Source organism: Pelobates fuscus, chromosome 3, assembly GCF_036172605.1.
Source record: "Pelobates fuscus isolate aPelFus1 chromosome 3, aPelFus1.pri, whole genome shotgun sequence".
NCBI lineage: Eukaryota > Metazoa > Chordata > Amphibia > Anura > Pelobatidae > Pelobates > Pelobates fuscus.
In genome coordinates this window covers 128,373,859-128,386,331 of record NC_086319.1, presented here as the reverse complement: position 1 = coordinate 128,386,331, position 12,473 = coordinate 128,373,859, and the positions used below count along the sequence as shown (strand labels likewise).

Below are 12,473 nucleotides of genomic sequence, written 5' to 3'. Positions count from 1 at the left end.
AGGAAAGGGATTTAGGGGTAATTATTTCTGATGACTTAAAGGTAGGCAGACAATGTAATAGAGCAGCAGGAAATGCTAGCAGAATGCTTGGTTGTATTGTGAGAGGTATTATCAGTAGAAAGAGGGAAGTGCTCATGTCATTGTACAGAAGACTGGTGAGACCTCACTTGGAGTACTGTACGTAGTACTGGAGACCGTATCTCCAGAAGGATATTGATACCTTAGAGAGAGTTCAGAGAAGTGCTACTAAACTGGTTCATGGATTGCAGGATAAAACTTACAAGGAAAGGTTATAGGAACTCAACATGTATAGCTTAGAGGAAAGACGAGACAGGGGTGATCTGATAGAAACACTTAAATACATAAAGGCAATCAACACAGTAAAGGAGGAGACTATATTTAAATGAAAAAAAACCTGACACAACAAGAGGTCATAGTCTTAAATTAGAGGGGCAAAGGTTTATCAGTAGAAAGAGGGAAGTGCTCATGTCATTGTACAGAAGACTGGTGAGACCTCACTTGGAGTACTGTATGTAGTACTGGAGACCGTATCTCCAGAAGGATATTGATACCTTAGAGAGAGTTCAGAGAAGTGCTACTAAACTGGTTCATGGATTGCAGGATAAAACTTACAAGGAAAGGTTATAGGAACTCAACATGTATAGCTTAGAGGAAAGACGAGACAGGGGGGATCTGATAGAAACACTTAAATACATAAAGGCAATCAACACAGTAAAGGAGGAGACTATATTTAAATGAAAAAAAACCTGACACAACAAGAGGACATAGTCTTAAATTAGAGGGGCAAAGGTTTAAAAATATCAGGAAGCATTACTTTACTGAGAGGTTAGTGGATGCAAAGAGTAGTCTTCCAGCGGAAGTGGTAGAGGTTAACCAAGTGAAGGACTTTAAGCATGCGCGGGGTAGCAATAAGGCTATACTAGCTCTAAGATAAGACCAGGGACCAATGAAAGTAATTCAAAAATTGGGCAGACTAGATGGGCCAAATGGTTCTTATGTGCCATCACATTCTATGTTTCGGTTTCTAATATTAATCCACTAATAAGAAATATGAATCAAAATAATGTAAATTCACATCTGGATGAGCTGCCCCCACCCCCTTTTCTATACTATACAGGGTTGTGCAGTTATTTTGTAAATCAAATCACAGAACCAAATTGAATTCCTAAAGATATCAGGGAATGGTATGTCCTGTCCATTGGACAAGAAAAACTAAATATTTTTGCATAACCATGTTCTTGAACACTATTCAAATATAATTATAATTCCCCAGTACTCAAATGGTTAAAAATGCAGTAGTTATATAAATGTTAATGATATTAATAAAAAAAAATTATATATGTCGATAGGTATGAGCTATCTTCTATTGACTCAATCACTTGTCAAAAAATATTCATCTTCTATCACTGAATTGTGCTGTCCAAAATTAAAATATTAATATTACCGTATTTTCCGGCGTATAAGATGACTTTTTAACCCTGGAAAATCTTCTCAAAAGTCGGGGGTCGTCTTATACGCCGGGTATAGGGCTTCCTAAAAGTTGGTGGTCGTCTATATGGCTGCCTAGGGCGCCATATAGGAGGGGGCTCCCTGTGCCCCCATCGCCGGCCCTTCTAATGCTGCAGCCACCTGAGTGCTCTATAGAGAGCCTCAGGCGGCTGCAGCACTGCCTCTCACCTCCCCTTCCCTGTGTAGCGTGGGTGGCCAAGCTCCTCTTCGTCCTGTCAGTCCGGCCAGGTACCGCGCGGTACAGGAGATTCAGTTACCTGTTCCCAGCCGGACTGAAAGGAAGTGAGCACTCAGTGACTGACAGGAGGAAGAGGAGCTCGGCCACCCACGCTACACAGGGAAGAACATAGGGAGGATTGGGGGAGGTGAAGGAGGGGGAAGTAAAAAGAACAGAGGGAGGGGAGTAAAAGAATGGGGGGGAGTAAAAAGAAAGTAAATAGAATGGAGGGGTGAGTAAAAAGAACATGGGTGGGAGGGCACAGGGAGGGAGGGGGAGTAGTAAGAAGAACATTCTGTATAGTGTATGCTCCATGCCACACATCATGAGTGCTCTTTGCACAATGCCAACAAGCTGGTATAGTGTTTGCCCCATGCCACCCCAGTCTAAATACAGTTTATCCCATTTCGCCCAGCCTTGGTAGTGTTTTCCCCATGCGCCCCATAAATTCCCCAAATCCAGGTAGATGAGTCCAGCCAGGTTTAAAATACGGTAGTCACAGCAGAATAAAGGGTTAAAAATTGGCAGTATGAGCATATATCGCAATTGTGTGCTAGACCAGCAGGCATGGATTATATGCCAAAACAGCCTGGCACATACCTGGACTTTAAATGCTATTTCAGATTATCATTCTTTAGCATTTAAAGGTTTATTTAAAAATTTGCTGCAGAACACATTTTGATGTAAGAATTAAATGTACAAGAAAATGCTTAAACTAGTAAACCTTTGCACAAAAAAGCTACACACATGCAGTGCTCTCCATAGCCAAGGAAAGGGTTAAAAAAAATAAAAAATATGCTTCATTGCACAAGAGTTGGTCAAAATATTAACGTTCAGTTACTAACTAAAAGTCCCATTTCTCTATAAGCACATCCTGGAGAAGCTTTGTGAAAAAACAAAAACAAAACATGGATCTTGAGGTGGACAATGCAGTGGTTAGAAGATCTATCACATTGCACTAATAGTGACGCTGATAAGATCCCATTGAAGGCTGAGGTGGAAGCCCACCACGGCCTCCTTGGCCTGCGGTCTGATTCACTAGGTGAGAAAGAGCAGGACCACTCTGGATCAGTGTATTCAATGCCTTTTGGACACTAGGGTTATCAAAGTTTATACCTGCAGAACCAGCTGGCCTTTGGCCCTGTACATTAACAGGTACCTGGGCATGGTTCTGGAGTTGCCCGTAAACAGCTTGTGATGGTAAAGGACCACCAGGTCGAGGAATGGTATTTCTTATAGGTACCCCAACACCCATGACATTAGGATGCTGGTTCATGGCTGGCTGATTTCTCTGCACTTGGCCAAGAGGTGATGTATTCATTTGCCCGGGACGCAGTTGAGAATTGCCAACATTCCCATAGCCCTGGTTTGGAGCAGCTACAGAAGCACCTACAGGGCCAGCTGGGTTGATGTTAGCTTGAGAGCCGCTGTTGAAAAGACTGAGTATTTTTGCCTGAAGCTCCTGCTGAGGGTTGCTTAAAGACTGTTGTGCTTGGGGAGCAGAACTCATTGGCTGACTCATCTGCTGACTCATCTGCATGACTTTATTATTTGTGAGACCAGATTGACTGTCCATGGAAGTCACTTGAGATGATCCCATCTGTGGCCTTGAGAGCTGGGACGACAATGGATCTGCAGACAACAATCTATCCTTGCGGTCACGAAGGTAAAGGATGACCTTGTCCATCTCTTCAGGAGTAACATATCTATTATCTGCAAGCAGTGCCAGCAAGGGCTGTATAGTTGGAGGATGAGTTCCTCTCAAACCTTCATCCATAGGTGGCGCACGCTCTCTCAGAAGAGCATCTGTAGACATCTTTGTTGCTTGACGTGCAATATCCTCCCTCTCTTTGTCTCGAGCTTCAGATTTAAACTGTTCATGGTTCCTAGCCACAAGCACCATGGCATCAGCCAGTGGCATGTTTCGATGTTCTTGAGGTGTGCCAAATAAGATGTTAACTGTGCAAGAGCGATGCACTTGATGCTGCTGAGTTATCACAATTGCAAAGGGAGTACCACCTCTCGTAACATCTTCCAAAGCCTGAAGATTATCATTCTTTAATGTCTTGCTGTGTAGTTCTGTCTGCTCACTGTACATCATGGCTAATTTTTATTTGGTGTGCGTTGGAAGAGGGGTAGTCTTATACGGCGAGTATATCCCAAACTCTATATTTTAACTGGAAAAGTTTGGGGTCGTCTTATACTCCGGAAAATACGGTAATTGGTGGTACCATAGGCTGTAATGAATCTGGTTAATGTTTTAGTTTGATATATAATAGGGATGTGCATGGGCAAAAAAATTTGGTTCGGCACTTCCGAAATTTGGGACTTCAGCAATTCGTCAATTCGATTCGGGACTTCAGCAATTCCCTAACCATGATCCCTACCCCTACACCCAACCTCAACCCTAGCCCTAACCCCAACTCTACCCCTAACCCTATCTCTACCCCTAATCCTACCCTCCAGCCTAACCCTACCACTAACCCCCACAACCACTTACACTTCTAGGTGTAAGGTTAGGGGTAGGGTTAGGGTTAGATTCCTGTCATTATTCCTGTAATTTTCCCTCTCACTCTTGTTTTGCCACTTTTCAGAAATCCGAAGCACTTCGGCACTTTTGAAATTCGGCACTTCGGCAATTCTGTTCGTTTCGTCTCTTCCAAAATTCGGCACTGTCAAAATTCGGCAATTCGGACATTCGGAAGCATCCAAATGTCTGAATTGCCGAAATTCATCCAAATTTACATTCAGACCGAAACGAATTGCACATGTCTGATATACAAGGATAATGCAAAATTGAACAGGGTACTGAATACCTTTCTGATCCAATATGACATTAAGCAGGGATGGATTCTTGCACACATTGAAAAGAACATTGAACGTTACCTGATCCATATCTTTTTATGATTTCCACTCATCAAAAAATATGTAATATTATTGGTGCCCAACATTGGATTACTTTTCCAAAAAGTCTGAAAGTTTTGTGGAGGAAATAGGGGCTATTCCTCCTGCTTAGATTGAGACCTGATCCCCTCTGGGTTTTCTTTTTTTGTATTTGTTTTTATTGGTTTTCTTCTTCGATTTACTGTAGTTCTGTAAACCATAATTTTATTATTTGATTGATGACTGGCACAGTTCATCAGTTACGTTTCCATTCATAGAAACATAAAAAGCTTATTTAAAATGTATGCACTTTTAAAAACACATGGAACCTAACCAGTGTATTTTTTCTAAACCTTGAGGGGCATGGATTTAGCAGTTGCAACTGAAAAAATTATAATAAAATGAACGGTTTATAAAAAGAAGTCACAACAATAACTGTTCTATCTAAAATTCCTAACTTACACTTATTCCGCCAACATCACCATCGAGATTCAATTGCGGTACCGTGATAAATAGTGAAAAAATATAAACATCACTTTCAGAAAATAGTGTGCACGTGATATTTACATTATTAAATATTTTTAACATAAGATTAACATGCTGGCATAGATCTAATTTGTGCGTATATTTGCCTAAATTTACTAACAACTATTTGATTATTAAAAGTACATCAACAGTGCTACTTAAATTAAAATTATTATTATAATTTTTTTGTACTTTTGTAAAGGCTTCAATATGTGTTAGCTGCTATTGTTGTATTCATTATCAGTTTAATGAATAGGTAGCTGAAAAATATGAAAACTATTTAGAAATGACTTTTTATTGTATTATTTCACCAGTTACTCAGAGTTCTGAAACGGTTAATAACAGAAGTGTAACAAACTAGCTGATGCTAAAACATGTCATGCGTATTAACTGAACTGTTGTTCTCTATGGAAACCCTTGTTTCTCTAAAGAAACAACTGTCTCATTTTACAAGTATGACACATGGAGAGGCAGACAGAAAACACCTACTTAAAGAATTACATTCAATGGCACTAAAATGAACATCACCAGCAGCACTGAAAAGACAATTGGGCCTGGGAAACTAATTTGCAAACCATACACAGAAGCCATCTAGTCGTACAAAATACATATAAATAGGTTTAGCAAACACAAAAACATCAAGGGGGAATGCACAAACAGTTCGAAAGGTGAAATGGCTTCTTGTGAATGAAGGACTTTAGCATGCTATGCTTTTGTATTTTGTATTAAGCCTCATATCCTCTCTTTTTTTTCTTCTGCCTTAGTGGTATGTGGTTTGGTTAATATTTGTGGGTGGTATATGCAGAAGCTCAGACAGTTAACCTCTAAAAGATAAACTGAGCAATTATATACCCATCTCCCAAACTGACATTCATAATGCTGTCAACTGTGAAATTAAACATATAATGGTAGTAGCAATTTTGACCTTAATCGTTACCATTTTGAATAGAGATGTCACTTCTAAAAAGATAATGATAGTTTTTATCTAAATGCAAAGTTGGTTGGTGCATCCCCACCCCTTACTTTACACTTGAGGTTTGGATCTTTTAATGTAACGACAAAAATCTAAACTGAACTATTCTACCTTGGTGAAGTAATATTTTAAAGTAAAATGTATATGGGTTTTATGAAATCTGTTGGATTTAGTATTTCCATGCCTTAGCTTGCCCAAGATTAGTGGGAATAACACTACAAGGCAGAAACTGTTAAAACTATTTCGACCCTCTCCTGATATATAAAGAGAGGGGCTTGGGTGGAAAGACAGTGTGCATATGTCACTCTTGCTCATCTCCCTGCAAATCATTATTGTAAGAAATTGTGAATTAAAGGCAACTGATGAATGATTAAAGACATAACAAGCAAATAAAAGCACCAACCCAGTAATGTTAGAATAGGACATGTATGTCCCATTGCCATCCTAAGATTAAAAGAATACTAACCCTAGTCCTAATCTAACCCTAACCCTAAAAAACATGTCACATAAAAATCTACACATAAGAGTATTAAAGAAAACAAATGCCTACTTGGACTTCTGTCTAAAAATTCTAAAGTTCCACAGGGTTTCACAGACTTAATACAGTTTCTTCTACCTCAGAGGGTGTGGTTTTGGATGATTGAAGTGATGATGTGTCCTTGCCAACTACTAGGTTGATTGACAGCATTACGGAGTTGGACACATCTCTCAATGTGGCACATTATTTAATATTATTACCTTATTTAATATAAATAAGACAGAATCCTATCTATATAAATCCAGTAGAATTGTTGTAGGGATACATATGTAGCATAAATAACGCATAACCATGAATCGATAAAGAGTTGGACATCCTTAATTAATTTAAAGAAAAACGTTAAAATGAAGAAATGTAAGTAAAATACAATCAATACAATCATTGCACATAGTAGCACTGGATCTCTTAACAATAATCAATACATCAAACAAAACAACTGATGAGCAAAATACATTGTTATTGTTATTGCACCCCATTATAACACAATGTCCTGAATCCATGGTTAAAAAATATTATCTAGATATTGGTGCACTTGTGGACTTTTTACATCAGTGGCATCAATTTAGAAGTCACGTGGGAAGGAAACTTGTTCAGTGGTGGATTTTGAATATATTGCTTTAAAAACACCCAGTCATACTACTGGACAGAGTTTCTTGCATTAGAAGTAGAATACCCATTTTACAGCCAATGTTCTCCATTTTAGACTCTGCAGTCTAGTTATTGGAATATATTAGTATTATTAATATTGATAAAGCAACAACAAATTCCTCAGCGCTGTACAATGTGTGGACTTACAGACACTTATTTCTAACCAGACAAGTTGGACACACAGGGACAGAGGGATTGAGGGCCCTGCTCTGTGAGCTTACATGCTAGAGGGTGAGGGTTATAGTGACACAAAATGTAAGGATAGGGTTGAAAAGTAGGTTGCTAGGATAGTATTCACTGAGGGCTTAGTCTTTTGTTTTGATGACAGTTGCAGGAGAGGGAAAGCTGTTGACAGTTTAATTAATATGCTTTCCTGTAGAAGTAAGTTTTTAAAGATTTTTTGAAGTAGACTGGGTGAAAGTCTAACAGAGAGGCGAAGGCTTTTCCATAGGGATGGTGCAGCCTATAGAAGTCTTTAAGGCGAGCATTAGAGGTAGGAGTACGAAGAGAGATTATACTGGACGTATTTGTGTATTAGTGAGGATAGGTAGGTCGGAGCAGCATTGTGTAAAGATTTCTAAGCAAGTACCAGAATCTTATATTGAGCCCTATGTCTCACGGTAAGCCAATGTAGGGACTGACAGAGCGGGGAGGCGTGGGACGTGCAGGCGGACAGGAAGGTGTAGACATCATGGTAATAATGTTACACAGTTTAAAATAATATTTTAGTTATTACATTTAATTCACAAAATGGTTAAAGTAATTCAAGTTAAGAAGATTAGAAGCTAGGACAAAACATTAATGTGCTCCTTTTCATTGCTAGGGAGTTTAGAACAGATTTAGACATAGTGAGTTTATTATATAAAGACATTTTGACTGATTTCAAAGTTAGTGGCAAGTATTCATTTATTTTTTCCCATTTTTTTTTTTTTATGGCATACAATGTATTGGCTAGTAGGTGTTTTTTACAGAGCATAAGTGAATCCAAAAACATTACAGTAACTTCATAAAGTTTTTTTTTTTCAACCTTAAAGGAGTTGAAAGGACTTGCTAAAGCACTTTCTTTGTGAAAAGTGTGTCCTTCAATAGAAATTGACTCATTTATAAACTAGATAAGAAATAATAAGGTGTGCTGTGTCTTTAAGACAATAGATAATACACAAATAGTGCAAATTGACGGACAGCCACAGAAAGTATGGGCTGGGTTAGACCGGAGGGCTAGCAAAAATTTCAGCAAGTGATATGTACCTTTTGCAAGCTGGTTTTAGATATACCCCTAATTAAAAAATATATATTTTTTATATTTTTGGGGGGTGATCTATTTATTTGTATTTGGGTAGTGGAGTGTCCCTTTAAATCTTCCATCTGAAATTCTTTAATAAATGTCATATTTTAAGAAGTTCACATGCTGTCCATTTGTCTATTGTTTGCATATACATAGAACGTTGAAATCTAACACTGAAATCATTCCAGGATCAACAACACATTATTTTCTAATTTAAAAAAAATCATATAAGGTATTTCCTATCTTATATCAATTAGTTTTATCAGTCATGAAGCTGGCATTAAAAACTAACATATGCAAAAGTGAAGTACTACAGTCACTTGAATACATACCAAAGCATCACAGTAATACATAATAATAATAATAAATAATAATAATAATAATAATAATATCAATGTTATCCAGTGCTGAAGAAACCAATATTTAAGGGGACTTGGACACTGGAACAACCTCTATACAATTTATAACTTTCAACCTAAATTATGAGCTGTAGTTTTATGAATGCACAATTTTTTTCATTTCTGCAAAACAAAAATACATGGTTTGCAGCATTCTACATGTTAACCCCACTTCCTCTCTGACATGCCCTCCATTTTTAAACATGCATACAGTTCTCTTTTTGTTCCTGCTTTCTAACCTGTAGTTTCCAATAACACAGTCGTATATATGTCAATTACCAGGTTGTTTCAGAACTAAATCCCTGCTCTGCTGTAAGCAAAAATAATCTTGTATGCACAAAGCTAGTCACTCTTTTTCACCTGTACACTTTAAAGGACCACTATAGTGCCAGGAAAACAAACTAGTTTTCCTGGCACTATAGTGCCCTGAGTGTGCCCCCACCTTCAGGGTCCTACTCTCATGGCACTGAAGGGGGAGGAAGGGGTTAATCCCTTACCTCTTTTCCAGCGCTGGGCTCCCTCGGCGCTGGGACTCTCCTCCCTCTTCTTCCGTCATCGGCTGAATGCGCATGCGGGCAAGAGCCGCGCGCGCATTCAACCAGTCTCATACGACAGCATTCTCAATGCTTTTCTATGGACGCTGGCGTCTTCTCACTGTGAAAATCACAGTGAGAAGTGCAGAAGCGCCTCTAGCGACTGTCAATGAGACAGCCACTAGAGGCTGGATTAACCCATAGGTAAACATAGCAGTTTCTCTGAAACTGCTATGTTTACAGCAAAAATGGTTAAACCTAGATGGACCAGGCACCCAGACCACTTCATTAAGCTGAAGTGGTCTGGGTGCCTATAGTGGTAATTTAAACCTTGCAGTGCTGGGCCAAACATGTTCAAATGTTAAGACTTCCTGACACAGGCACTGCATGAGGGCAATAAAGTATTGTGTAATGGTTTGCACAAAAATAATGAACTTTAAATATCTCATTATTTTAGATTGGATGGATGACAAACATAAATTAACTTAAAGGAACAATATAGTGTCAGGAATACAAACGCATACATACTAAAATAACAGTTAAGGTCCTTGGCTCCTTTACATACGTTTTTCCAGAAACATAGAATGTGACGTCAGATAAGAACCATTCGGCCCATGTAGTCTTCCCAATTTTCTAAATATTTTCATTAGTCCCTGGCCTTATCTTATAGCTAGGATAGCCTTATGCCTAGCCCATGCATGCTTAAACTCCTTTACTGTGTTAACCTCTACCACTTCAGCTGGAAGGCTATTACTTGCATCCACTACCTTCTCTTTAAAGTAATACTTCCTGATATTTTTAAACCTTTGCTCCTCTAATTTAAGACTATGTCCTCTTGTTGTGGTAGTTTTTTTTTTTCTTTTAAATATAGTCTCCTCCTTTACTGTGTCTGCCTACCTTTAAGTCATCAGAAATAATTACCCCTAAATCCTTTTTCTCAGATGTTGAGGTTAGGACTCTATCAAATATTATGTACTCTGCCCTTGGGTTTTTACATCCAAGATGCATTATCTTGCACTTATCCACATTGAATGTCAGCTGCCACAACGCTGACCATTTTTCTAGTTTACCTAAATTGTTTGCCATTTGGCTTATCCCTCCTGGAACATCAACCCTGTTACATATCTTAGTATCATCAGCAAAAAGACATACCTTAAAATCAAGACCTTCAGCAATATCACTAATACAAATATTAAAGAGAATGGATCCAAGTATCACATTGGTCTGTCACAGATGACTTTGCCCACTCTCTGCCCCTTTGGATAAGATCATCAAACCTGATGATCTCAGCCATTCCAATACTTTCCCCAAGGGAAAACATTAGGAAGCTATCACGCATGCTCGCCAATCAGCATCTCCTCACAGAGATGCATTGAATCAATGCGGAACATTCAGTGGTTCCATGCACAGCACAGAGACGCTGAACATTAGCACAGCACATTGCGCAGCACTGAGATAGGAAGCACCTCTGGTGGTCGTCTGAGTGAAAAGGCAGTGTTTACAGTGCTAACCCTACAGCGACAGGCTGTAGACACCAGACCACTACATTAAGCTATATTTTCTCCTGTGACTATAGTGTCCATAATAGACTAAATTTCAGCTGATACCAAGATTAAAAAAGGAACTAAATACTGCTTAGCTACCATATTGAGAATTTTAGCATGTTCAAATTAACCAATTATAATTAATTGTAGTGATATTTTGGACACTCCACAGCTCAATGTATGTCTTTTGTGGAACCAACTTTATATTAAAAACACCCTATACATGCCATATTTTCTCTGAATAAAGCATAACAATTAACACAAGAATATGATAGTTCAGCATCTTAGATGTGGCTTGGTTAATATTTGAAGCCGCCTCAGCTTGCCCATGAGGAAAATGTAGAACACAAGATTAAAAAGAAAACAATAAAGAGCGACATGAAGTTGATAGAAGAGAAAGTTTGGGGAGTGGTGTAAAATGGAAAGAAAAAGAGTTTAGAAAAGCCTTTAGATGAAAGGCAGTTCTTAATTAGTGGAGAAACAGGGCAGGGCATGAAAAAGTTCATATTTCAAACTTCTATATATAAAAATGTTTATTGCTCAGTCAGAAATGACTGAAAAAGTATCATCAATGACATGGTTCCATATGGAAGATCTTTCTATTGCTTTGTTTTTAACTAGACTAGACTTAATTACTATAAAATGCAGTGATGAATAATGTCTATCTACAAATTATCTCACCCTTTTCAGGATCTCAGAAGCTGTGATGTGAGGAAAGTGACATTTATCATGCTCATTTCAAATCATGAGTTATGGAATTAGTGTATTTTCACAATTTCAATTGTGAAATGTGCCCACTCTTTTGAATCTATGCTTTTCATGGTATTTAAAAACTGTAAAGTACTGTAAAGTAATACAATGTGAGCAGGATATTGCTTTGCTACAGAGGGATTTAGATAGATTGGGGGACTGGGCACTCAAATGGCAGATGACATTTAATGTAGAAGAATGCAAAGTTATGCACTTCAGGGTAAAGAATGCACAAGCAACTTACACCCTAAATGGTAGTGAATTCGGGGTACATTAGAAGGATTTGGAATTGTTATAGACAACAAACTAGGCAACAATATCCAATGCCAATTGGCAGTTGCTAAGGCCACTTACTGTTTCCGTAGGTATTAAAAGGTAACAGGCAGATGCTGCTAATCAAATGCCCTTGATTAATTGATTGTCAGCAAGGGTGACCACCTCTATAAAAGCCAATGGTTTTAGCAATACATACAAACATTAATTCTCGAGATAAAAACATAATTTTGCTTCTTTATAAATCACTAGTAAAATCACACCTTGAATATGCTGTGCAATTTTGGGCACCTGTTGTAAAGAAGGACATCATGGCTCTAGAAAAAGTAGGTGGGCTACAAAATTGTTAAACAGATTGGAGAAAATCTATTCATAA

At 38.3% G+C, this 12,473-nt stretch overlaps 1 protein-coding gene across 1 annotated transcript; it reads right to left on the bottom strand.

The window, feature by feature from the left end:
* Positions 1–2,377: 2,377 nt before the first annotated feature.
* Positions 2,378–3,848, bottom strand: LOC134601670 (nuclear receptor coactivator 5-like). The gene has a single exon (XM_063446186.1). It carries the CDS (start codon positions 3,846–3,848, stop codon positions 2,706–2,708), a length of 1,143 nt encoding a protein of 380 aa, XP_063302256.1. The 3' UTR covers positions 2,378–2,705.
* Positions 3,849–12,473: the final 8,625 nt, after the last annotated feature.